This window comes from Lynx rufus, unplaced genomic scaffold (assembly GCF_022079265.1).
Source record: "Lynx rufus isolate CCGP_SWC_20201006 ecotype Redwood Valley unplaced genomic scaffold, mLynRuf1.p SCAF_2, whole genome shotgun sequence".
In the NCBI taxonomy this organism is placed as follows: Eukaryota; Metazoa; Chordata; class Mammalia; order Carnivora; family Felidae; genus Lynx; species Lynx rufus.
The window spans coordinates 95,924,300-95,951,670 of NW_025814834.1; the positions used below are offsets into that span (position 1 = coordinate 95,924,300).

At 47.0% G+C, this 27,371-nt stretch overlaps 1 protein-coding gene across 5 annotated transcripts in view; it reads right to left on the bottom strand.

The window, feature by feature from the left end:
* Positions 1–27,371, bottom strand: part of MGAT5 (alpha-1,6-mannosylglycoprotein 6-beta-N-acetylglucosaminyltransferase) — a 341,458-nt gene that overhangs the window by 6,406 nt on the left and 307,681 nt on the right. For all 5 annotated transcript variants that reach the window (XM_047084131.1, XM_047084129.1, XM_047084128.1 and 2 more), the window contains 3 exons: positions 26,309–26,425; positions 18,860–18,934; positions 5,543–5,700 (listed from right to left, as the gene is read on the bottom strand). In XM_047084131.1, coding sequence (XP_046940087.1) covers positions 5,543–5,700; positions 18,860–18,934; positions 26,309–26,425 — 350 coding nt within the window. The remainder of the gene's footprint in view (positions 1–5,542; positions 5,701–18,859; positions 18,935–26,308; positions 26,426–27,371) is intronic.

The window sequence follows — 27,371 nt, forward strand, 5'->3', positions numbered from 1 at the left end:
CTTAAAAAGGTAAGAGGGCTACACCCTAAAGCCTTAACAATGGTTACTTCAGAGGACTGAGACTGGGGCAAAGATGGACATTATTTAATTATTTCCAAAAACGATGTTTAATGTTTTTATTGATGGTTTAAAAAAATTCATGGGACATGGCTTTAGTCTTCCACTGGAGGGCAATCAGATGGTCTCCCAGGGGAGGGTGCTGTCCCAGGGCATCAATTCACTGGACCTCCACAGTCACCTTGGTGTGTGGCAATAGCAGCCTCCCTCCTGCCCACTTCTGAGACATGAGCGCCTGAGGCTTCTGGACATGTGGAGCATGAGTCCGAATCCAAGCCCTGACTGCAAACCCTTGTGGCTTTGCTTCCTCGGGTTGGGGATAACCAACCGTGTTGGCCTGTTACCTCAAAGAAGAGCTGCATCCTTTTTCTTCTGGCCTGAGGTACACCGGTCCCACCCACACGGTCTCCCCCTTGAACAAGGAGGCCTCAGCAGGCGCCCAGCACCGTGTCCTATATGCCAGGTGGGGACTAGTTCAGAGAAGAAAGTATAGGGGGGCCAGACAGATCTGAGTATGAGTCCTGAATTTATCCCTTATGAGCTGTGAGACCATGGAGAAATGACCAAGCCTCTCTGTGTAGAGGGGGGACAAATAATCCTTAACTCACAGGGGAGATGCAGAAATTAAATTAGTGCTTCCAGAGCACTGGGCAGAGGGTAGCTCTGGGTTAAGTATTTAATAAACAGCAGCCGTTATCATTACTACAACCACCGCCACTGTCACCATGATCACCCTGGCCTGGCAGACACTGGCTCTGTCACCTGCCTCCCTTGCCGGAGGGTGTGAATTTACACACAGGCCAACCATCTCTGTTCTGCTTTGTTCACATAAATCTTGATTCTTGCTGGCAAGATGGGGACCCAGATGGGGCACTCTAGGCTTCCTGCTGCCTCTGGGAAGCTTCCAAATGTCAGGGGAAAAGCATCGTACTCACTGTTATTCCTGCCCCCTCTCGTCTTCCTCCAGCTGATAAACTGTCTGGCCCGTGCCTGCCCTTGCCAATGTGAACTGGGCAATTCCCAGCACATCTGCTGGGGCTTCTGAAGAGTTCTCTGGGGGGCGCCTGGGTGGCTCAGTCGGTTGAGCGGCCGACTTCGGCTCAGGTCATGATCTCGCGGTCAGTGAGTTCAAGCCCCGCGTCGGGCTCTGTGCTGACATCTCAGAGCCTGGAGCCTGCTTCCGATTCTGTGTCTCCCTCTCTCTCTGACCCTCCCCCGTTCATGCTCTGTCTCTCTCTGTCTCAAAAATAAATAAACATTAAAAAAAAAAATTAAGAGTTCTCTGGGCCTGCCTGCCTGGTCCCTGGTGCTCAGGAGGGCTTCACCCACTGTCATGTTGTTCCTGTAGTCACCAGGGAGCTCTGTGACTTCTCTAAATGCCCTAACACCTCTGGTCTTGGTGTACCAGCTGGGGGGTGTGGGTGCCCAGACAGTGACGGCACAGACAGGAAGTGGGGATTTATGGATTTCCTTGAGAAAAAGGGAGTCAGAGATTTGGGGCTATCAGGTCCTTCTCACAGGACCCCTCCACTGGCCTACGCACAGAAAGGGTTCTCCAAAACTCAACTGCGCATTAGAAATGTCCAGATGGAATGTAGCTTTAGAATACAGATTTATGCTTAGGTTATTTCTTTATTTAGGTGAATTCTAGCAGCTGCTAAGTCTTAGCTCCAGCCATCTGCCTAGTAGATGCTGACCCGAGTTGGAAATCTCTACAACCAGTCTGAGACCCCACGGGAGGGGTATAATTGGGAGAAGCCATGAAGAAAGCCTCCTGGCTCCTGCCCCCGGTCACCTAACTCAGACCCTAGGCACATGCTCCTGGGATGTGAGCACACACGTGTGCCTGTTCTGTGAACACGTCTCAGCTGAGGCTGCAGCAGAAGCGGCCTGCCTGGGGATGGGGTCCAAATACCACCACACAATGCTCAAGCAGCTGGTATTCCCCAGAACTCCATGTGACCTGCCACGAGGCAGCTCCCTGAGGGTTCGGCTAATATGGGGCCCCACACACTTGTGGATGCCATCCAACCGCCTGGCCCCCAGGGAGCTTTCCCTTCTATTAGCATGTAGGCCCCTGTCCCACAGCACTGGGCAGGCAGGAAGAGCACTCCACCATCCTTGCTGAATTAGTTGCTAGAGTGCATCTGGAAACCAGCCTCCATGCCCCAGCAGTCCTCACTCCTCACCGGTGGATCCCCTGCCTTTTCAGAGCATGTGTGTTGTTTCAGTTTTCCTGTTCCTGTGATGTCTGTCTGTCTCTGTCTCTGTCTCTGTCTCTGTCTCTGTCTCTGTCTCTCACACACACACACACACACACACACACACACACACACACACTCCCTCTCTCTCTCTCTCTCTCTCTCTCACTCAGAGGCCCTTAGCACACTGTTTCCTCTCTGTAGGACCCTGTGGTGATGACCTCTCCCCAAATGGCCTCTTACAGGATGGCAGTGGGATTCTGAGGCCCATCAGCTCTTGCTTTACATTTTATAGCTCTTGACCAAGAATAAAAAGGCAAAGCCCCAACTTTGGGGATAGAAACAACCCATTCCTCCTGACATACAGACACACACAGGGTGAAGGGATGCAAACAGGGTCCCATCTGCTGGTCTCTTCCCCGCTCCTGAGTTCCTCCCCTCTCTCACCCCCCTCCCCCTGCCTATTCCAACCCTGAATCCACCAAGTCCCCCAAACTCACTTGTGAACACTCGGACTCAGGCACCAAAATAGGTAGCAAACTTACAAATGAGGTGTCCCATGAACACATGCTCCTGTTTATGGAACTGAGGTCCTCCCTACAGGGCCACACCAGCATGGACTTTGGTTCTAGCTGGGGCCTCTGCCTCTGGACCCCCGCCCCTGGTCTGTCTGTGTCAGGTCAGGCCACACCTGAATCATGCATGTTCTGTGCACAAGACTTTGTGGTCGCCTCTCCAGCACTTACGACAGGCTCTGCATGAACAGGAGCTCCAGCATCAGCTCTCTGATTCCCCCTGATTCAAGACAAGAGCACAGAACATTCCAAAGGCCTTGATCTATGTGATATGAGGATAGATGGACCTTCAAGGTCACGGACACCCAAAGACTAAAAGGAGATTACGCTCAGACCAGGCCCCAAGTTGGAGAAGAAAAAGTAGCATGGGCTTGTGGGAGCCACTCATTGCTAATCGGCCATGAATATGGATGAGCCAGGATTGTGTCATAGTGAGGAGGTACTCAGTAGACCACCAGATAGCTGGGGTTCTACAACATTATCGGTATTTACAAGTGCAGGAACAAGGTATTCAATAGGGCTCTTACATTCAGAGAATTTCACGCAGCTTTATTGCAAAACTAGCATTCACTGCAGCCTCCTTGGGAGAAAACCCACGTAGCTATAATGGGGTTTGGGAGAGGGTTGTTAAGCAATCCCATGGCACAGGGCCTGGCCATGGGACAGCCCCACAAGGCCTTCCACTCTAATGGGCTCTGCATGGTATGGGGAGGTGCAGAGGAAGGCTGGGGAGGCGACTGGTTTTCTGGTCTCAGCGTGGCAGCCTCAAGCCTGCTCCACTGCCCAAGGCTCTTTGGATAAAGGGGCTGTTCTGCTCTGTCTTGGGCACCAGCTACACATTATCTCACCCTCACACAGGATACCCCCATTTTACAGGTAAGAAAATGGGTGGAGCAGAGGAAATTAACCCATTGGCTCTCCTTCCTGTCCCTCCACTGGATCTAGACCTTTGTCCCAGAGACAGGCCTGCTGTGTGGGGCTCTGTCCTATCTGAACCAGGTCGTGATCATCATACATAGGTGGGAGCCAGGATTCCTGCCTGGCCGGGAATCAAGGACCATGCAGTAGAGGAGTCTCACTTGGGTTCCATTCCCAGGATGCAGCTCCTTATGTTTCCTCTTCCAGAGGTGGAGACAAGGAATGTACACGGACAGCTCTGTATGCACACTCCCTAGTCTATCCCCAGCGAAACCACACTTCCAATATAACCAGAGAGAGATACTCAGGGTTCTCAAAAAGCAACCTTGCTACAGAAGTTATCTGCAAAAGGAGCCAATAGGAAGCCCCTCCTGGAACCCGAGAATTCAGGATACGTACTTTGGAAATGGAAGCTTCTAGTACCATGAGTCTTTCCTTAAATATCAGACCACCACCCCCCCGTCACAAAGTTTCACTGGTCGCGGAGTAGGGTGCCACACTGCCTCTCTTCTGGCATTTGTTTTGATAGTGGAATCAAGGTAGCCTCTGAACTCGGCCTTCACATAAAAAGAATGGTAAAAAAAAATAGCATGCTCCACATCCTTGCTTGAGAGCTTTCTTGCAGGTGAGATGCTACAGGCCAAACTCTCTAAGAAGGGTTTTATACCACATTTGAGAATAAGAAGACATACACACAGGACCAGGCCAGCTCAGACCTCTGTACACAGACAACCACAGTGGCCAACCGCTGTAATAGGGCAGGAAGCCAGAATGGGAGACAGGCAAGCCATGGGCAGTGAGTGCACTATTCCTGAAACATCCTGCTCGAGACTGGACGGTACCACTGGATGGTACCACGGCTCTCCTCAGTACCTAGGGTTGGGACATAGCAAGTCTCTTAAGGGAAAGTGCTTAATCAGGGAAACTAAGGGGGGAGGGGGAGTGGCTAGGTAATTAAGTAATATGTGGCCCAGGGTGGGTGTAATAGAAATTGGGAGCACAGATTTAGCACGGACAGAGGTCATGACTCAGAGGCCAGAAGAATCCTCATGTAGAAATTTGGGATCTGCAAATGCCAAAATCAAAATGCCAAGCAAAGGGAAATGAATGGGATCACTAAAAGTAATGCAGGCAAGAGGAGAAAAAACTCAAGCGATACAGAAGGCCTCTTCTGGGCACAGCTCTGGCCTGTGCTGCACCCGCCTCCCTGCCAAGGGGCTGGGAAGTCAGGCCTGCTCAGGCCCCTGTAATGTACCGAATTCCAAGGGTGTTGCAATCAAGTGCAAAAGGGGATGGGAGCCACAGCAGGGGAATGTGGCAAGGGATGTGCCGTGGGCAGTTCTAAGCCAGCTCCTTACGCTGATTTTTCATTCCTCTCGGGCTTCACGCTTCAGCATGGACCATGAACTGCCACCTGCACGGATCAAGCTCTGCAGACCTGGCTTCTGCCAGGGGAGCCCAGGGGCAGGACCCTCCATGTTTGTGGTTCTGCGCCCATCTCCATTCCCACAGATCTTGGGTGTAACATGAGCCAAATGAACACATCCCACAATATCCAATTCCAAACACCGTGTTATTTATGCAAATACAACACCCCCATATGGATTCCAAATATATCAGCATGCCAGGTGATCTCATTTAACACCAGAACTGCTGGCCTAACGTTCTGTGGGGCAGGGCGGGGAGGGGGACCGTGCTGCCACCTGCTCCCCAAACCCTATCCCTCTCGGCACAATGGCAGCCCGGAGGTGAGCTGGAGTCTGGGCTGGCCCTCCCCACCCCTGCACTTACTTCAGCATGTCTTTGTCCTTGTTGAGATGCTGGAAGAAGGAAGGTTCGCAGATGAGCTGGTTCTCCTGGCACACCTGTTTGCAGGACTGTCCGGGCTCGGCGAGCTTCACCTGCAGGGCACTGAGGGGCGGCCACATCACCTGCCCATGGCAGAAATCCTAAAATGACAATGAAACCATCAGTCCAGGGACCAAGGACTCAGGTGGGGATGCCTGTCACGCCAAGCTGCCCACACAAGGTGAAGCATACCGCCGAGAGAGCAGCGAAGGCCAGGAGGTGGGAGCCACACACACTTGGGTTGCAACTGGGCTCAGCCGGAACGCATCCTTAGGCCAGGCCTTTACCTCTCTCTACCCACCAGCTGCCTGAGCCACAAAGGGGGACAACAGTATCTCCCACGCAGGGCTTGAGGATGAATGGGAGCACAAGGCATGTACACAGCATCGTGCCTGCCAGTAGCTGCTGTTAATCCTCATCGTTCCCATCCATCCACCATGAGAAGTCACTGCCCCTGAAGGTGTACCTCTGGGCCCACCTTCACCAGCTGTTCTGTTCTGGCTCTGATTCCCAAGGCTTTGACCGTGTCTACCTAATTTGGCAGTTACCTCATATGAGTGCTAGTTCAGACTTCATGAAGAAAGGGAGCGTGCATGTGTGGCTGAGAGAGCCTACTGTGGGGCCACGGCCTTTGTGGCGCTCAGGGCTCGTTAGGTGACAATAATAACGGGGCACAAATGTCACAGCTAGAGAAATAGTCAGAAGATGTAGGATAGGACGTGAAGGGACCTGCCCCCCCAACTCCCTCCCCTCCGGCCCCCCCCCCTCCCCCCACAGAGAGGCACCTGCAGCATAGAAGCTACAGTGGGTATGCAGAATGAGGCAGGGCCAGTCATTCTGGGATCTAGAGGGAGTGCAGGAATCTAGCGTGTCCCAGGAAGTCACAGTGTGGGTAGAGGGATGTGACGTGGGTGGGAGGGCCACTGTGTGGCACGATCGGGTGCCCTGGGTGACGAGCAGACCAGGAGGAGCTGGAGAAAGGGCTGATGAGGAGCAGGAAGCTCTCTGTGACCTGGAACCCCAGGCTTGCACTTGGGCTGTGCTGAGGCAACCCTGAACAGGTACCAGTGGTGGGAACTCATGCATGTCTGGCTCCCAGAGCTTGCTTGGCTTGCACAGTGTAGTTGGAAATCTTGGGAAACTGCGGAGTCCCTGGGCTGTCCAGGCTGCAGAAGGTGGCGTCTGGGCAGGACACCTGAGCAGCCACGTGTGCTTAACTTGTTCTTGGGGCAGACTAGCTCTCGGGAGTACTCAGAGGGGTTCAGGACCCTGGGCTCTGAATTCCACTGATAGGAATGCACCCTACAGACATACGGGGACACATGGGGTTCAAAGAAACCCACACAGGGTATCACAGCGGCACTGCCAGAGTAGAAGCAAAAGACTACAGCTAACTGTTTAAACACAAACTATACTCCAAAATGCAACAGATTCCCATGTCCTGACATGCAGACCTCTTCAGGACATACTAAGGGCTGAAAGAAGCAGGGTGAAGGCTGGTGTACAGGGTGTCTCCATTTGTGTCAAGCAGTGGGGGAGGAGCTGGAAAGGTTCTTCCAAACACTCATCAGCTCCTTACAAGAATCTGTCTGGTGTGGGTGGTGCTGAGAAGGGAACTAAGTAACATGGTCTGGAGTGGTAAGGAAATTTACTTTTCAGTGTACGTCCTCCTGGAATATTTTGTGTCCTCATGTTTCCTTTCCTTGCTCTGTGTACATACATGAGCTGATTTGTAATCTCAGGACCCTGGGCTCCCAGAACTGGCACCAGCAGAGGAAATGTTTCATACCCCCCCGGCCCCTGGGCTGGTCACTTGGAGCATTGCAGGCAGGGCCTGCCACTGTCCTGTCCCTTAGCAATGAAGTGGGTGCAGCCCCAGGGAGTGGGCCGGAGCTACACCCAGGAGGGCCCTTTTGTACTGCTTGCATTTTTTTTTAAGTTTGGGCTTGTACGACTTTTAGTGAGCCAAAGAAAACAGAAAAGAGCAAAGGGGACACTCCCCAGGCCCTGCAGGCAGCCAGTTCTGAGGGTACATCCTGACTCATTAGGAAAGTGAAGATGATGACACTGAGACTTCTTAAGGCTCCTGCTTCTCTTCGCCTCCTCCCTGAAAGACGTGATACTGTTACATGGTGAGAAAGTTGACTGGCAGGTAGTGAGTAGTCAGTGCTGGGTTCTATTCTAGTTTCCTCAAATCAGTGACACAGACCCCAACAAGTAGGGCAAACCCACTGTGGCCCTCCATATCACACAATTCTATCATGAGGGGACTGGACTGCTGGAGGCTGAGTGAGTTTGGTGGCTAACGAAGACAAATCCTTTACTGCATGTGGTTGAGACACCTTGAACACCGAATCACATCAGCTGAAGACAGAAGATTCCAGAGAGCCTAACAATGCAGAGATGACAGAAATACACTGGATTGTTTAGAGATATTAGGATCCAGGCTAACCTGCTGAAAGTGATGCATGGTGGGAGGGGGAGCAGAGTGTCTGGGCTTACCACAGACAGCGCAGTAAGCAGACCCTACTTGACTCCTCAGATTCACGATGATCTTGAACACAATCCATGTGCCTGCTAAGCCATGGGCAGCACAATAACTGGGTGACTGCACAGACCCACGGCACCCCACAGAAGATCACTGTTCACTGGTGGCTGTCCCTCCCTTCCCTGGGAGCATATGGAAATTCATGGCTGGCCTTTGGTACTCTGTCCATCCAATGAAGATGGCTGTCACCAAACAGGAAGAAGGAAAGCACGTGATGATCACTGGAGTTACTGGTCAGCACTGAGTAGGTGCACAGATATTTGGAAAACGTTAAGTGTTGCTTTTTGGCTCTTTTTCTGGCTCACTAATGCAAGCAACTTTGCTTATGATTCTTTACAAGCCATCTTAGAACTTCTACAGCCTTTAAATATTATAATAAAGAGATTTTAAATCCAACACCAAAGCCTGCTGTGTGACTAGACAGGATGGACAAACACACAGGAAATCAAATCAGATTATACTGTCTATACTAGGAGCCAAGTGAGAATTTTTCTTCGCTTCCAGAATTTAGCTTGGCCCAACCCTGGATTAGGCTGGGGAACTGGAAACCCAAGAGAGCTAATGGCTCAAATTCTGGCTTTTATACCTTGTAAGAAAACACAGAATGTCTTTTCTCAGATGACACCTACAGGCAGTTAGAGTGGAGGGTAGTATCCCTACACTTGTTGAGTCTGGTGGACTCTTTTTTTTCTTTTTTAAAGTTATTTATTTATTTTGAGAGAGAGAGAAAGAGCGCAAGCAGGGGAGAGGCAGAGACAGATGGCGAGAGAGAGAGAGAGAGAGAGAGAGAGAGAGAGAGAGAGAGAGAGAATCCCAAGTAGGCTCCACATTGCCAATGCAGAGCCGGATGTGGGGCCTAAACCCATGAACTGTGTGAGGCCTGAGCAGAAATCAAGAGCTGGACACTTAGCTGACTGAGCCGCCTACACATCCCTGAATCTGGTAGACTCTTTTTTTTTTTTTTTTTTCAACGTTTTTTTTTTATTTATTTTTGGGACAGAGAGAGACAGAGCATGAACGGGGGAGGGGCAGAGAGAGAGGGAGACACAGAATCGGAAACAGGCTCCAGGATCCGAGCCATCAGCCCAGAGCCTGACGCGGGGCTCGAACTCACGGACCGCGAGATCGTGACCTGGCTGAAGTCGGACGCTTAACCGACTGCGCCACCCAGGCGCCCCTCTGGTAGACTCTTAAGACACTGTTTCTCATTAGTTCTCAGCCTTGTGAAGAATGTGAAGCAGTCCAAGGAGTAAAACCAGAACAAGCAGAAATACTCTGTCTGCTGTGTTAGGCCAGGAGGTGATGTGCCAAGGAAAGTGCTTCGACTTAAGAGAGAGCAGATGTGAGCTGTGCCCCCGTTCTGGCTCGGGCAGGTTACCCGCTCTGCTCCTGCCTGCACTGCTTGTCCGCGGAGCGATGCTGACAGACTGTAAGGGACAGAGGTGACAGAAGGCTGGCCAACAGCCAGGTGCTGCACTGACACTCATCTCCTGACTCTTGCCCCTCCACGGAGGGGTCGCCTCTGCCCTGTACAGGGGTTGGGGGCACAGCAGCGCTGGCGTCTGCGGAAGCCAGGGCGGCCCTGGATACGTGGAGCCCAGCACATCCTATGAAGGGCAGGTTGGCACTGTGAGGTCTGCGTGAAGGGATGTGCCCTCAAAGCTATGCTGCAGGGTGGACCTGCCCCATTTGCTCATTTCTTAGTCAACCACTCTAGCCGGCCTCTTCCAGGCTCCCTTCAACAGGCAAGCTGAGCTCAAGAGCACGTGAACTTTTGAGCCCCAGTCATGCTTGCTTAATGGCTCATGGGGGCTGCTCTGGGGGCCAGTAGGATAAAAATTAGTAAAAATAGCAGCGGGACCTTTTGAAGGTTTGGTGAGCCATCTGGAAACTCTGAAGATGTCCTGGTAAGCATGACACCAGGTGAGGCAGGAGGGAGTGTGGGGACCAGGGTTACGATTCTGGCCACCAGGTACGGTACACCCACAGATGGCCCTCGAGCTCTCTGCCTGCTTTCACAGCTACAATGGAGAAAATATCATTTGTCCTTCAGTCCTTATATAGTTCCGGTGAGATAAAATGAGGGGACTCTCAAGAAGGCACCTAGAGATGGTAGAGATAATATTGCAAGGTAGAACATTATTTGCTACCAGATCCAGAGGTAAATGTTGAATAGGACAGGACAGGACAATTCACCTGTGAAAGCCACCTCTTTGCCCAGGTGCCTGCAGAGCACAACCAAACTGGCAGCCCGGTAACAGGTCTCGCCTCACCTCTGAGTGCAAGCCCTCACTGTTTCCTCCAACCTTGGAACAGGCAAATATGTCAATGCCGACCTGCCTCGTCTTCTGGCTGGAAGCACTCATTCTCTCTTACCCATTCACAGATGCATCCAGTCAACAAAACACTTGCTAAGAAGCAGGAAAGCCCACGGGTTCAGAACTCTGGACTGTCTGGGTTTGAATCTTAGCTCCTCCATTTATTAGCTAAGTAATCTTGGCTAGTTGCATAATCTTTCTCTGCCTCAGTTTCCACAACTTTAAGATAAAGTATCATTTGGTACCTCACAGAGCTGCAGAGGGGATTCAATTAACTACACAGTAGTCCTCCATCCCCCCACAAACCTACTGCCATTTGCAGTTTCCTGTGGTCAACCATAGTCCCAAAGCTGATGATCCTCTGAGGGTTTGTCAGAAGGTCAACAGTAAGCCTGATGCTACCTCACAGTGCCTGAGTGATTCACCTACTTGGATCTCCTGACATAGGTGTTTCATCATCTCATAGCATCACAGGAAGGGTGAACACGAGACAATAAGCTGTTCTGAGAGAAACCACATTCACCTAACTTTTATGACGCTATATTGTTAAAACTGTTTTATTATTGCTGTGAATCTCTTTCTGTGCCGATATATAAACTAAACTTTATCATAGGTATGTGTGCACAGGAAAAAACATATTATATATATTTGATACTACCCGAGGTTTTCAGGCATCCACTGGGGGTCTTGGAACACATACCCCGCAGATCAGGGGTAGCTACTATAATGTTTAAGTGTTCAGAAAAGTGCCTGATACAAATACTGCCATCTACAGGTTGGCTCTTACTATTACTCTCTGTGCAAGTGACTTTTCTAGGCCCTTGGGTACTGGTGACTCAGAAAAAAGGAATGAAACCCCTGCCTCCTTATAGTCAATGAGAAAGACAGAAATATATATATATATATATATATATATATATATATATATATATACACATACACACATATATATCATATATATGTATATATGTATATATATGTGTGTATACATATATATGTACATGCATACATTATAAATACATGTATACATACATTTATATATACACACACATACACACGTATATATATATATATGTTCAAAGGTGGTAAGGGCTCTAGGAAAGAATGAGTGAGGAAAAACGGATTAAGATTTGTTAGGGGAGAGGGTGTCTAGATAAGGCACCACTGACAAAGGGGACATTTCAGAAAAGTCTCAAGGAGTAAAGGAATAAGCCCTGCAAGCATGTGGGAAGAACATTCCAGGCAGAGGCAAACCAAGATCACAGGCTGTGACAAGGGAGTGCTTAGCAGGTTTCCAGGGGACCACAGAGTTACACGTAGTAGGAGCAGAGTGTGTGTGTGTGTGTGTTGGGGGACAAAAGCAGCAGGAGATGGGGTCCAGGAGGTCCGAGGGAATCACCCCACACAGCTTTGGCTTTTCCTTAAGAGTAAGATGAAAGCCACTGGAAAGTTCTGGGCAGGAGTGAGAGGATGTGCTTTGCTCAGACAAGACAGCAAGAGCAGGAGCAGAGGCAGGATAGAGAGGCTGGGCTTGGACTGACCCAGGCATTGGAGTTCAAACACACCTCTGTGAAACCTTCATATCATGTGGTGGCTTTGAAGGTTCTCATTCATCCATTCTAAACTTCACCAAAACCTATTCAAATCTATGCTGGGTGCTGGAAACATGAACATACGTGAAACACAGTCTCTAGGCTCAAAGCCTCAGCGCACAGTCTGGCAAGAGAGGCCAACATTTAAAGAATTACAGAAGAGTAGAAAGTAGAGGTCCAAACAGGATGTAAAGGCCACCTAGAGGAGGTAAATGACTAACTCTCAGGGGATGGCAAGTGTGGTGGTGGGAGCACTCAGTCAAGGGTCCCAGGAAATAGAGATTTCTGGGTTGGGTTTTGTAGGCTGAACAGGAGGAAGTACCATAAACATGGTGCTTTGCAGATAACTGGTGCTCAATAAAGAGCTGTTGAACTGAAATGAATGGTTTTGTCCTCCTGAGGCTTTGAGAGTAGAAGGAGAAACGGACAATATCTTCCTAACTCAGAGCGGCTTTATACAGCCAGAATGAGACACAGTCGTTTCCAATCTGGTTAATAAGCCCATTTCGAACACAGAACACTTGCATTCCTCTCTAACAACTATTCCAACCAGCTACCAAATTCCCTTAAATCTGCATGACTATTCTGAAATTTTCCTGCAGTGACTCTAATAAGGAAGGTTTACTGTCAACAAATTTATGAGAAAAAGCAATGTTTGAATGAGTGAAGACAACTTACTGTGGAAAAGAAGTAAGGGTGCTTGCCTTTGCAGTGAAGGCTTAGTCCAAGCATGGAGAAAAAGTGACTCCCAGAAATAGCCAAAGAGCTAGAGAAGATGATGGAATGCTGCCTCTCTGCCCCTCCCCCATGAAGTGGAGGGGCCTGCCTGTTCCTCTCTCTCCTTGTTTGTGATAGGATCTCCTCCACAAGCCCTCTAGCCCCATCCATCCTGGCCAAACCATTACTACATCCATGACAGATTAGGTCCAAGTGGATTTCTGTAAAAATTCGCTGTGTGAAGCCAAGAAGATGGGTTCAGATTCAGGTCTGGGGGCAGGATCTAGAGGAATTAAGGCCAGGAATTTGTGGCAGGGGGAGGGAAAGGGACAGGTTTTAGGCCTTGAAATTGGGGTCTGGGCCAAATTCGGCCAGCTCTCAGAAAGGTAAGGATCACATTTGTTATTTAGGTTATAGCTGGGAGATACAGGGTCTGGCACAAAAACGGTGTTTAATAAAGACTGGATTAAAGACTTCTGTTACCCATTGGTACCCAGCATTCTTGACCTGTGCTGTCCTCAAAAGAGTCAATTTTGTCCACAGGTGGTCCCTGGACTGATTCTTAGCAGTGGGCGTGGATGTGTGTCTCCACAGGTACAACAGAAGGTGGGTGTGATGCTGAAGTGTAGCGACTGGTCTCCATGGATGACCTCTACGCGTGCAAATCAACGAGCCAACAAGCTCACTCTTAAAGGAGTTAGACACAGATGTCCCACATCCTCTACTTATCTTGTATTGAGACACTACCCGGGAGAAAGGAAAATGTGCATCCGCATGCATGTGACTGTTCATAGCCACACTCTTCACATTAGCCACAGGAAATAACACACATGTCCGTCAACTGGTGAATGGATAAACAGTGATGTATCCATACAGTGGAACACTATTCGGCAATAAATAAAAGAATGAAGCACTGCTACACGACTCTGCATCAACCTCACAAACATTATGATGAGTCAAAGAAGCCAGCTGTCTCTAGAAAAGGCAAATCTACAGAGACAGAACACAGACCAGTGTGTCACTGGGAGCTGGGGCGAGGACTGACTGCAAAGAGGCACAGAGGCAAAGAGCTTTTTGGGGTGATGGGAATGTTGTAAAACTAGATGGTGGTGGTAAGTGCACACCTCTATCAATGTGATTAAAAAATCATTGAATTGTATCCTTTCACAGAGAAGTTTATGATCTGTAACTTACATGTCAATGAAGCTGTTTAAAAAGCATACCTCAGTTGGGTGCTGGGTTTCTGCAGCAGCAAGTAGCTGAGGCTTTCTGAGAACCTGCTCTGTGTCAGGCATTGTTCTCAGCCCTACATGATTCCTCCATCCACCTTATGGGGTAGGTAGTGTTATCCCCACTGCACAGAAGCAGCAATAGGACAGGGAGGTTAGGAACTCGCCCAAGGCTACAGAGAGTGGGGCAAGAGCCAGACTCCAGGCTCCAGCGCTTAATCATTACTCAGTCTCTCTGAGATGGAGAATGGCTAGGCAAACAGCAACCATCCATTTTTCCAAAGAGCAAACATTCCCCAAATTAAAGGCAACCCTCTCCCCTCTTTAGTTCCTTTTCATCTTTCCCTGCATCCTCTGTCCACCATTCCTTGCTACCCTGGACTATTCAGATTCACTACCAGGCTTGTCTCTGCATCTAGAACACTCCCCAGGGAGGTTTAAGATGGTCCCCGATAAGCCATATTTCCCAGGAGCTGAAGCTGATTTCACAGTGACTCTTGGGAATTAACTCATTTTTCCCTCTGTATCTTCAGAATGCTTTTCCCATGAATTATACAGCTCTTTAATATGAGCATAGTCATTCTGTGTATTTACAGGGTCTTTACAGGAAGTAGAAAACAAGACTGAGGAACAAATGCATGGTTTTCAGAAATCAACCTGAACATTGCCGTTCCTTCCGAAGGACCCGCTCTATACTCTCTGGCCTGAGGCAAATACCTAAATCCTTCCCAAGAAATGCGTAATGAGAGCCTTAACAGGCCTGGATGCTCAGGTTAGCGAAGAAAAATGCTCTTGGTTTTAGATTACAAGGGATTTTTGCCTTGCCACCACCCTCTGGCTTTTCCCCCATGGCTAGAGAGAGCACCTCTTGAAGAGATCTGCTTTAGAAGAGCACGCAACCCAAATCAACATTTCCAGTCCAGTAAAGCAGGGGTGGTGTGTAGAGGGGGACATTAGGAGAAAAAAGCAAGTGGTTTTCCTCAAGTCAGGACTCTTTCCCACTGGGTGAGTGAGCCCAGGGTTGGCTGGGTATGAGGTAGGTTTCCAGCTGTCAACCGCTCACGGTACATTGAAGCCTGGGGCTTTCTCAGTTGCGGTCAATTGGCTTCCTCTGGCTCTTGCTGCCTTGTGTGAGCATGACGGACAACCTTGAAAAGGTTCTGAGATAAAAGCTTCCCTGTTCCCCTCGCAGATCACACAGAAGACTCTGAAGGCAGAGATCAGCCTAATTAGGGCTGCAGCACTACTACAGTTCGAGGGACCAGAAGCTTGGGCGGCCAGCACCTCTTCAGAGCTTGAGGCTTTCCTGTTCACACCAGCAACACCCCTCTCTCCAGTCTCACTGCTCTTTGATAATATTCTCGCTGCAGAAATAACAAACACTCTAAAATCCTGAGGCCTGGAGATATTTGTCAGAGGTAGAAGACCCAACCTGTGAGTCAATGGGGTCTTGACTTCCCATCTCCACTCTGAAGTTGGGGCAACATTACGGCTTCAACAAAACTCTCCCATAGAGGCTTGGGATGAACTTGAAACAGGTTTCCTGAGGGATTGTGGGCAGCACTGAAAGAATGTTTAGTAGGAAATGCCCCAAACCAAGATTCCTATAAGGATTTTCCTAAAATACCAATGTGACAGTCCCCCTGCCCTCATCCTCTTGTGCCAGAATCAAATCTGCATTCTTCAGCTGAACCTGAGTGTCGTCTTACTATGTGTTTCCTCCTCCAGCCTGTCCAACCTCACCTCTCTTCAGTCACAGCTAAACTTCTGAAAATTCACCACAATTTCTCTTTTATTCCCCAGGCGCCTTTGCACAGTGACCTGCAGAGTCCTCCCTGTACCCATCGCCCCTCCCCAACCCCAGTTTGCCGTCAGGACTCCTCTCCTGCAAAATGCTTCTGGATAGACTCTCCCCATCTCTCCCCCTGAGTGATGTGATCCCTAAGCATCCCAGTTACATGGTGGCATTGCCTATGGACTTGACCAGCGTCTCTGTGAGACCCAAAGCTACCTGAGGATGGGAATTCGTCCCTTGACATCTTCCCTGCCTCCCAGCACAGTCCAGAGGGAACTCCAGCTGACAACCATTCACCCAGTGGATGGGTGAATCAACAACAGCAGGCAAAAAAGAGGCCTTTGGATTTCTGCGAACTGCAGAGCTCTGCACAAGTCTGGGCCAAGGAGCTAGAGTGAAAGCAGTTGTATTAGCGTGTATTCCAAATCCTAAGGTCCAAGATGAGCTTCTTAGCTCCTGGGACACAGGAATAAAAAGCATAAGCACGTGCACATGCTCTCTTTCATTTATTCTTTCCTTCCAATGGGTGTTACTGTGCCCCTACTGTGTGCTGGGTGGGGCACTTCGGACATAGAGGTGAATGGACCAGGTGTGCTCCTGCATTATGTAGCATTTAGCAAGGCCAATGTGGGGAATACCAGCTTCCTGTGTGAAGGGAAAGCTAGTAATAGATTTACAGAGAACAGCCCACATGAGAACTTTTAAGGACTGGCTGAGATTCAACGGTCTTCAAGCCTCCAAATGAACTTGATAAAGAGTCTTTTTATACGTGGTGGTGAATAACCATCTTCCCTGGGAGGAAGTGGAGACAGGAAAGGAGGAAGTGGTTTCAGAAGCTGCTGCAGGGATTCTAGTAAAATCTCTGCTTGATTCCTGTAATGGTGGTAAGAGCTGTGATAGCTTAAAACTCTTTGCCAGGGGAGAACCCACTGCTCCTCTCTGCACCTTCGGGAAGGGCCAGCAGCTGGCTCCGTGAGGTAAAAGAAGATGGTAAGAAAAGCTCCAGGGCATCTGCCACCACAGACCTGGGCTCAGACCAAACCAGCAACAAACTTGGAGCCCACAACTGCAGATCTTGGTCCCCATTATGCAGACAGCAGTTATTCCTACCACCTCCCAGGATATTGCGAGGATTAAATGAGACGGTGTGCCCGTGACATGTTTGGTACTCACGGCATGACATCTGTAGGTAAATGGCTTTTCCAGTTTAGGATGCTGATGTCGTCATTCTTTTTTTTTTTTTTAATTTTTTTTAATGTTTATTTATTTTTGAGAGAGAGAGACAGACAGACAGAGTGTGAGCAGGGGAGGTGCAGAGAGAGAGGGGGACACAGAATCTGAAGCAGGCTCCAGGCTCTGAGCTGTCAGCACAGAGCCCGACGTAGGGCTCGAACCCACAAACTATGGGATCATGACCTGAGCTAAAGTCAGACACTCAAGGGACTGAGCCACCCAGGTGCTCCTGATGTGGTCATTCTTAATGGAGGCATTATATAAAGATTGAATGAGGGGTGCTTGAGTGGCTCAGTTGGTTAAGCATCTGACTTTGGCTCCTGTCATGATGTCATCATTTGTGGGTTCAAGCTCCACATCGGGCTCTGTGCTGACAGTGTGGAGCCTGGAGCCTGTTTTGGATTCTGTGTCTCCTCGCTCTCTCTCTCTCTGCCCCTCCTTCACTCATGCTCTCTCTCAAAAATAAATAAACATTAAAAAAAAATTTAAAGACTGAATAAGATGATGATTCAGATGCTTAGCTCTTGGGGTGAAGTCCAATGAGTTGTATCGTATTGCATTATATTGTATCACAATATAATTATAGACTATGATAGGATATATAGCACCATATTATGTAAGCAACAGTACTAGTTTGCATGTATGGAGCACTATGTGCTAGCTGTGTTCTAACCACTTCGTGCCTACAAATTCTATTATTGTCCTTATTCTATAGGAGAGGAAACTAAGACCCAGAAAGGTGAGTAACGTGTCCAAGTCATACAATCAAACAGTTGTGGGGGCTGCAGAGCATGCCCTCTGGCCACTAACAAGCACCCAGAACAGCACACATGCCACCCTGGAGCCTGTGCCTCCTGCTCTCCCCCTCCAACAGCAGCATCCAGTGCATCACCTCAAACCTTTCCTTGGAAACCCACCCTGGAACTCCAGTCTATGCCTACTTACACTTTCAACAAGCCATTTCTATTTTAGCCTGCACAGTCCCCATCCCCTATTGTGTAAAGATCTCTTTATCGCTCCAAGACATTCTGCTTTGCCCTTGAAGAGGAGACCCCCATTTCTGAAATGTGGTCAAGGAGTTCATACTGCTCTGCCCACAGGGGTTCTGAATCTATTTGTAGCTCTGAGCTGCTTTTGAAGACTAAGGAATTGAGATTTTATAGAAGGATGCCAATGGTGCTCTTGGCCTTTACTGCCCCGAGCACAAGCCACAGTGTGCAAGCTCTGTTGGGGGTGATGGGACTCATGGAACCCTCCCCCTACTTTAGAACCGAAGCCCTCCTTTGATCTGTTTTAGATACTTAGGTTTTGTGTAAAGTTTCATTTGAAAAGGGGTCGTGTTTTAAAAGATGTTTGAAAACCACTGAAAAGTCCTAACATATTTGGAATTTTTGAACATGTATTAAGGGAATGCTTAGAACCCCCTGGTTTTAATCCTTGCCTTTTTTAGGGTAATAAATGAAGATCTAGCAAGATCAGAAAACCATTTCTCTCTCTCCCTCATCACCCAAGTCTTTGTGATGCCCCTCAGAACCCATTCTGGGCACAAGTCTGATAGTTATGGAGGTCTTCACCTTGATCATCCAGTCTCTCCCATCCTAAGTTTCCGTTATGACTTTCTACCATCATAAAAAACATTCTTAACCCAAGGACAGGCTAAGTCCCCTGCATGACCATGACAGTGTGTGCTTCAAATTTTCACCAAGCATTTATCCAGCTTCTGGAGTCTTCCAAAGCAGGAAAATAACCACAGAAACATGGTGAGCTCTTAGCTATTCATGAGAGCTCCCTGGGGTCATGGGCCAAAAGAACATCTGAAGAGCCTTACCTGTTTTTCAATGAAAGCATTGATTCTCTGCAACATCCCCTCACATGTGAATTCATATGGCATGTATGGCTCAATCTGTGGAAACAGAACATGGTATCATGAAAGAGGAGGACACAGAACCTAGGACACTTACCCAATCCTCCCCTGATTCACTCACACTCAGGTGCCTCATGAGGGGATAAGACTATGAACTTAGATGTCAACAGCCCTGGGTTTACAACCTCACTCTGCTCCACACTAGCTGTGGGACCCTGACCAAATTACCTACCATCTCTGAGCTTCAGGTTCTTCATGTGTAAAATGGTGATAAGAAAAATCTACCTCTTTTAAGCTGAAGGTTATATAAATAAAAAAAAAAAGAAGAGTAAAGTGCTTAGTTCAGGGTCTAGAACACAGTAGGCATTCAAGAAAAGGTGGAGCGTATCATTTGTTAGAAGTAAAAGCCCCACAGGGCAGGCTCCATGGCTGCTGGGCTGTCTTTGTATCCCAGTGTTGAGCTGGGCGGCACACGTAGGAATTCAGCAAACACCTGTTGAATACATGAATGCTCAATGGTGTAAGAAAAGCACATGATGGTTACTTTAAGGACCCATTATGGTGACTAAGGCATTGGTCTGCATTAGCAGGTGAGGTGAGCACATACGTAAAGAACTTGTGGGGCAGAAAGAGTAATTAAGTGCCGCCAAGGGTTCAGCCACAGGTCTTGGGAGGCCAGAAGGTCAAAGCAGACTTCTGCTTATGCTGGGCTTTTAAAGCCATTTATGATTCTAGCAAGCCAAAATGGGGAAGGCATTTCAGGTAGAGCAAGTAGTGGGTTAGACATTCAAGAAGAACAGCAGGTGGGTAGAGCTTGGGATCAGGAAGGCTGGTGAAACAAGGCTGGGAAGAGGTTCACTGCATTTCCACAAAAGGATTTTTCTTTTCTTTTAATTTTCTTTTCTTTTTTCTTTCCTTTTTTCTTTTCTTTCTTTCTTTCTTTCTTTCTTTCTTTCTTTCTTTCTTTCTTTCTTTCAAGAGAGGGAGAGGGAGGGAGAGAGAGAGAGAGAGGGAGGGAGGGAGAGAGGGAGACAGAGGGAGAGACGGAGAGGGAGACAGAACGCATGTAACAAGTGCAGGAGGGGTGGAGGGAAACAGAGAGAAAATCCCAAGAGGGCTCCACACCTAGCTCAGAGTCTGATGTGGGGCTCGATCTCACCACTGAGAGATCATGACCTGCAATCAAGGGCTGGATGCTCTACTGACTGAGCCACCCAGGCAACCCTTCCACAAAGGGATTTTTATACTAAGGAGCCTAAGCTTTATTTGATGGTATATACCAGAATTATACACTGTCAACTTCACCATTAAAGCCCTGCTCCTAACAATTGCCTTCTTATGAATTTGAGCATCTTACCAGATTCTGGGATATCCCAGAAGGTGCTTCTCTGGGGTTGGGGAGACAATATGATCAATATACTGACACCTGGGAAAGGGGAAGAATGTAGGTTTTATCTCTGCTGCGCAGTATAATATGCCAACGTTACAAGGCTTGTGTTTTGGGGGCAGCCAGCAAACATCACCAACTGAAATGGAAATTTCACTTGGCACAAAATCACTAGCAATCTAGTCTGTTACAGCTTCAGAGAACCCAACAGTACTTGCCAGCAACGGGATGGAGGGCCACCTTCACTATCTCCCACTTAGGTCTATCTACACTTGCTTATCTCAAATTTATAGGGTGGAGAACTGGATAAAACACTTAAGAGTTGAAGCCTGAGTAAAACGGAACAGTTGACAGAGAAGACATCCTTCCACGGGCAGCCAAACAGCTGGTATCAAGGCACTTTTTCCCCTTTTGTGTGTGTGTTGATTCACACATTATTTGTGAAATCTTCTTTAACCATGACTGTTAATTTCATATCTTCACATCAGCAATCATAAAATCACACAGGTTTTATCTCAGCCTTTCCTGCCCACAACCATCCAGATAGAGCTAAAAGAGGCTGAGCCATAAGTATTATACTATCAAGGCAGAGCTATTCTGCAGGAACACAGGTCATTTTGTTCCTTAATAGATCACCTCAAAAGAGCTCAAAATACCTAGAAAACTGACTTCCATGTTGCAAGCCTGCCACTTCTCATCTCAAGCTTTTACACTTGCTCTGCCCTCTCTGACCCAGATATAGACCTTCATAGCCCTTTCTTTTAAAGGATATTTATTTACTCAATTTATGAGTGGTTCTAGAAGCTTTCTATGACTGGCCTACAGCTATGTCTCCTCTTAAAGGCTCACAGAAGGAATGGAAAGAAACTACAGCAGAAGACTTGGCATTTCAAGCTCATTTATATGGTGACAAGTTGAATTTCTAGAGTGAAATAAACATGAGTGGCCATCTGCCATGACATCAACAGATCCAATTATGTGATGGGAAACAGGCTGAATACTCTGGGGCCATTCCTACAACTTATTCCAAAGGTCATTTATTAGAAATAGAAGTGAATTAATTCAAAGGGCTCAATGCAATAAATACAGAAAAATGGCTCTTTCTGTATCCTCCTACAAATCTAACCCAATTTAACCAAAGGGATGCTGACTCATTAATTGCTTTGTGGCCCATTCACTATTTTAAATAATATGAAGCCAAATAATTTTCCTCTACAGGAAAAGCAAAGCAAAAAAAAAAAAAAAAGTGGGTAATTGTATTCTTAAACCAGCCCTACCAGTGAGTTCCATTAGCCATCCTGCTGTGGACAGGAACAGGGAGGGCCCTCTGTGTGGGAAAGTTCTCCAGACTCCTGGCTTTTGATATAAAGAACACTGCTAAGCCTTTGATGTGGGAGCTATTGTGTGGATTTGAGTAGGGGGCGTGTGATAATTTTCTGCATGATAATCCTTCAGCAAGTCAAGGCCTCCTTGGGGAATAGAATGTAAGGGAATGCTCAGTCCACATCCCTACTTGGAGAAACCCAAGTAGGGCCAGTTGTGGAGAAACAGGGGAAGTGTTCTTGGCCATCCTGCTTTGTGGGAAAAGGACTGCTTTTCATATGGCCACAGGATGGATGCCTGCAGGCTGCACTGTGTAGTTCCTGCTACAAACTTCCCAATAACTTCCCACCTTCTCCTTCCTTTTTTCCTCTTTACTTCCCTTCTTCTGAGATGTACTGTCTCTTTAGTACCCACTCATTAAGTCAGAGTACAGTTCCTACTGGGAAATGCTCTCAGAGATCAGCTGACCCCACCATGGTCCCACCTGACAGACGCAGGTTGGCATCACTCAATGAGAGATGGTCTCAGAAGGTACCAGAAGACCAGGAGTTGAGTCCTAATGATCTCCTCTATCTACTAACTTTAGGATTTTACACCAGACATATTCTGCAATTTCTGTTGATGATTTCAAATGGCAACTAGGTCATGCCATTCCCCTGCTCAAAACTTCCCATCATACTTAAAATAAAGCTCAGAATCCTTGTCATGGCCTGTTTTAAAGGCCCTACACGTTCTGCCTCCAAGGGATCTTTTTATGGTCTCCATTACTTCTGATGAGAAATTGGTGGTCTTTCATATTTTTATCTCCCTAAATGTAATACATTTTCCTCTGGCTGCTTTCACATTTTTTCTCTGGCTGCTTTCAGGATTTTTTCCCCTAACTTTTTGTTTTCTGCAGTTTGGCAACGATGTATACTTAAGTGTTTTTCTTAAAATTTATCCTGCTTGGGGTTCATAGAGCTCCCAGGGTCTGCAGGGTGATGTCATTCATTAATTCTTAGCCATTATCTTTTCAAGTATTTCTTCTGGCCATTCTCTCCTCCTTCTGCGATCCCAATTACACATAAACTGGGCTGTCTGAAATTGTCCTACAGGTTTCATATGTTCTTTTTAAATTTCATTCTCCCCACCCCACCCCCTTTTTGTTTCAATTTGCATAGTTTCTATTGATAAGTCTATTGAATAGTTCACTGGTAGTTTCCTCTGCTGATAAGACCACTGAAAGAGTTGTTCATTTCTGATGTATTTTTCAGTTCTAGCATTTTTTCCTTTGGCTTTGAGAAAAAGTTTCCATCTTTCTGCTGAAATTCCCCATCTGCTCACATATACTGTCCACCTTTTTTAACAAATCTTTTAATACTTTATCTTAGCACTTCTAAGTTGCTTTTGAATAAATTCCAACATCTGGGTCATCTCTAGGTGGGTCATGCTACCTTGACTTTTTGAATGTCATGAAATTTAAAGTCTTGTAATTAAATACGAGAAAGCTTGGCACTAAATTTCTGACCCATTTCTAACAAGCATAAGGATTTTTGTGGCAATAAGTTTTTGTATTAATTTCATTACTGACTTCAGCCTTCATTTAAAAGATATTTATTTACTCAACTTACTTAGTTATCCTTCCCTTTACTTCATTCCATGTTTCTTCTCCTTTTTAAATTTTATATTATCTTAACACACTAGTCAAAAAGACCTAGGTTTCAATCCAGGTGTTTTACTACTTACTAGCTATGTGATCTGGGATAAATTACTTAATTTCTTTATTTCTTTATTGTTTAAAATTTTTTTTAATGTTTATTTATTTTTGAGAGAGAGAGAAAGAGAGAGAGACAGAGTGTGAGTGGGGGAGGGGCAGAGAGAGAGGGAGACACACAATCTGAAGCAGGCTTCAGGCTCTGAGCTGTCAGCACAGAGCCCAGTGTGGGGCTTTAACCCACCAACCATGAGATCATGACCTGAGTCAAAGTTGGATGCTTAACCTGACTGAACCACCCAGATGCCCATAGTTAATTTTTTTTTCATAGTTATTTTTTTTAAACCTCAATCTTTTCATCTGTACAAGAATTAAGTGAGATTAAATGAGACTAGGCTCATATAGATATAGATAGATTCTAGATGTGTAGAAGGTTCTCTCTACATAAGAGCTACTATTATAATTACTCTTTTTTTTTTCCCTTATGTGATCTTAAATAGTTTTTGGAATAAGATGGAAAAAGATTGATCAGTGTTTTAAAATGTAGAGCACCAGAGGTTCCATGGGGTGAAGTAGGAATGATCAAGTACAACTCCGTGTGCCTCATTCTCTGTGCTTTGTATCAGGCATTCCCATTTGGTGGACAAAAGGGATCTAGTACCTAAAAAGTTTGTACACAATGATCCAATATTTTCTGCCTTTATATTAGCTTTTAAATTACTCATCTTCAAGGGCATGTGCACTTAAGCAAGTGCTGTGGGTTGAATTATGTCCCTCAGAAAGATAATGCTGAATTCCAAACTCCCAGGAGCTGTAAACGTGACCATATTTGAGAATATGGTCTTTGCATAGGTAACCAAGTTAAGATGAGGTCGTACTGAATTAGAGTGGGCCCTAGTCCAGTATGACCAATGTCCTTCCAAGAATGGGAAAGTCAGGCGCGCACACACACACACAGATTGAGGTGCTATAGCTGCAAGTTAAGGAGTGCCTGGGGCCACCAGAAGGTGGGAGAGGCAAGGAAGAACTCCCCCACTATAGGCTTTGTTTGGAGGGAACATGACCTTGCTGACATCTTAATTTTGGATGTCTAGCCTCTAGAACTGTGAGAGAATAAATTTCTGTTGTTAAAGCCACCAAGTTTGTGGTTCTTTCCTATGGTAGCCCTAAGAAGCTAATCCTCTGAGGGACTCAGGGACTCAAGAAAGAAAGAAAGAACCATCGATCTCCACAGGAATGACTCCCTGGTGGTGGAGCCATGGATGTGTGGCAGATATTCTGAGGTAGCCGAGTGGGGGCACACTCCACTCAACCTCTTCCCCTTTATTCACACTGCGCCTTGGACCCATGCCCATCTGGGTCCACTTCTCGGTTTAGCTTTGCAAATTCCTACTCATCCTAAAAGACTTAACTCAGTGCTGCATTTTCCTGAAACTTCCCCCTACTTCTGCTTCTTGATCTTTTGCATATTATTTTTGGCACTGAACATAGTCTGCAAACACCTATTCCTCTCTCTCTTAATCCACAGGGTAAATCACTATACTGGGTACAGAGTACAGCAGTGAGAGAGAATTCCTGTCCTCATGTTGCTGACAGTCTAGCGCAAATCCAGACTGTTGGTAACAAAAATAAGATGATTATATATGTATTAGTAATAGTGACTTAGTAATGTCAACTAAACACTTATTATGTGGTAGATGGTATGCTTAAGGGCTTTACATTATCTCACTGAATCCTTACCAATACCTATATAGTAGGTAATACAAGCCTACTTAGAGATGAAGAAACTAAGGCTCAGAGATTAAGTAACTGCCCTAGGGGATGCTACAAGTAGGTGGTAGAGCTGGAACCTCAACTCAAGCGTTCCAGCCTGTCTTCAGTACAGCCATGTCTATATGCTTCTCTGTGACAGAGTGTAAGCAGTGTCTGGAAGGAGGAGTCCAGATAGCAGGGTGCACCCGAAGAGCGTCCAAGGCAGTCTAGGGGTTGTGAGAGGCTAATTTGGCCCATTGCTACTGGGTGGTGAGCTTCTACAGGCAGGGAGCTAGCCTCAATTGTCTACAGAAGTGAGTGTCCCCTATAGGGACTCCAGGGGTGCTCTGCATATGGTAGGTACTTAATTGGGGGCACCTGGGTGGTTCAGTCAGTTAAGCTTCTGACTCTTGGTTTCTTTTTTTTTTTTTTTAATTTTTTTTTTTTTTTCAACGTTTATTTATTTTTGGGACAGAGAGTGACAGAGCATGAACGGGGGAGGGGCAGAGAGAGAGGGAGACACAGAATCGGAAACAGGCTCCAGGCTCTGAGCCATCAGCCCAGAGCCCGACGCGGGGCTCGAACTCCCGGACCGCGAGATCGTGACCTGGCTGAAGTCGGACGCTTAACCGACTGCGCCACCCAGGCGCCCCACTGACTCTTGGTTTCAGTTCAGGTCATGATCTCATGGTTGGTAAGATCCAACCCGGCATCGGGCTGAACAAGGAGCTTGCTTGGGATTCTCTCTCCCTCCCCCTTTCTCTCTGCTCCTCCCTGACTTGCATATACACATGTGCTCTTTCTCTCTCTCAAAATAAAAAAATAAACTTAAACAAAAAGATGTGTAGGTTAAAAAAACCAAATAAATAAATGTTATATAAAAACACTTCCCAGTATTTCCTTAATAGTTCCTATCATTCTTACTTTTTGTAGGGGAGCATGTTTGTGTTTTCCAATCTCGGTGAGAAGTACACAAGTAGGCACTAAAACAAGTGTAATTCAAACTCCTACTACTGTATCTGGGACCCAGCAGTCATGCCAAAAGGGTCTGTAGAATCCACACTGGAGTACCAGCTCTGCTCCTGTCTGCCAGAGCACTCATGAACCCTCCCCCGGCCACATCCTACACCATGGCCCTTTTCTCATCCCAGAGGGAAGCTGGCGAGGAAAACTTCTAATTACTCAACCAGAGGGACTGTGAGGCCCACACATTTCAGTTCACAGTACAGATGGGGGAAAATGGAATAAAAGAGACAACCTTTTGACTTAAAATTGCTTTCACGGCATCCTCCACTTCCTCCTGATTGCTGAGGTCAACCGTCCAAACATGGGGCCGGCCAATGAACACTTCAGCATACGGATGCTGGGATGTCAGCTGGAAAAGAAAGAGCACCTCAGTCTCACAGATACTTTTTGTTTCTTCCACCTTCTGTGCTAGATGAAGTGTTATGCTTTTTATGGCATTGTGCTTGCATAGGTAACAAGACATTTTTGTCCTTCCGTGATGATCAAAACCTCCTGAGGACCTATAAGTGGAGACCAACAAAACTGTCAGAGCTCCACAGCTTGAATCCCACTTGGAAAAAGGTCAAAACCAGGGAACACGGCAGTTGGTACAGGTGGCTTCAACCCCCAAAGTCACACCAAGATCTAATGAACATTTCACTCTTGGTCACAACCCAGCCCTGAAAATCACCTAGATCAAACTAGTATCTGTTATAAAACACCAATTGGGACAGGTAAGCATAAATAAATTACAATACAGTCAAAAGCTTTAAAGTCATAGGAGGGCGAGTAATTGTATATATGAAATGTGACAGAAAGAAATAAGGCTACAGAAACACAGAGAATTTTGACTTGCTTTCAGGAGTGATCATTAGCATAACACTGGACCCTCAATACTTCTAAAGATAATATGGATTCAGCAAAGTTCTAAATTCAGAGGTTTTATTTTAAGAACAAAGGTGGCCAAAGAAACCCAGTATGAAAGCTGGTGATTCTCAGTTCTTGAAGAGTCCATTCGTTGACAGCTAAATTTACCCCTCCAACTGCCTTCCACCTTTTTCTTGTATCCTTTCAGGCAGTGGTGAAGGGAGCTTTCTGGACATTTGTGAGAGCATTCTCAGCTTGCACAAATACTGGGGGTGCTACCCTTGATCTGTGAATCCATGGGTGAGGACCAGGGAGTGTAGATGATGCCTCACTATGGGTTACAGTCCGGCCAAAGGCAGGCCATCCACTTCCCGTACAGCTTCCATGTGCCCTGCTGGCTTTCATGTGGGTTCACAGAATCTAACTCTTTGGCACGGTTTTAATATAGA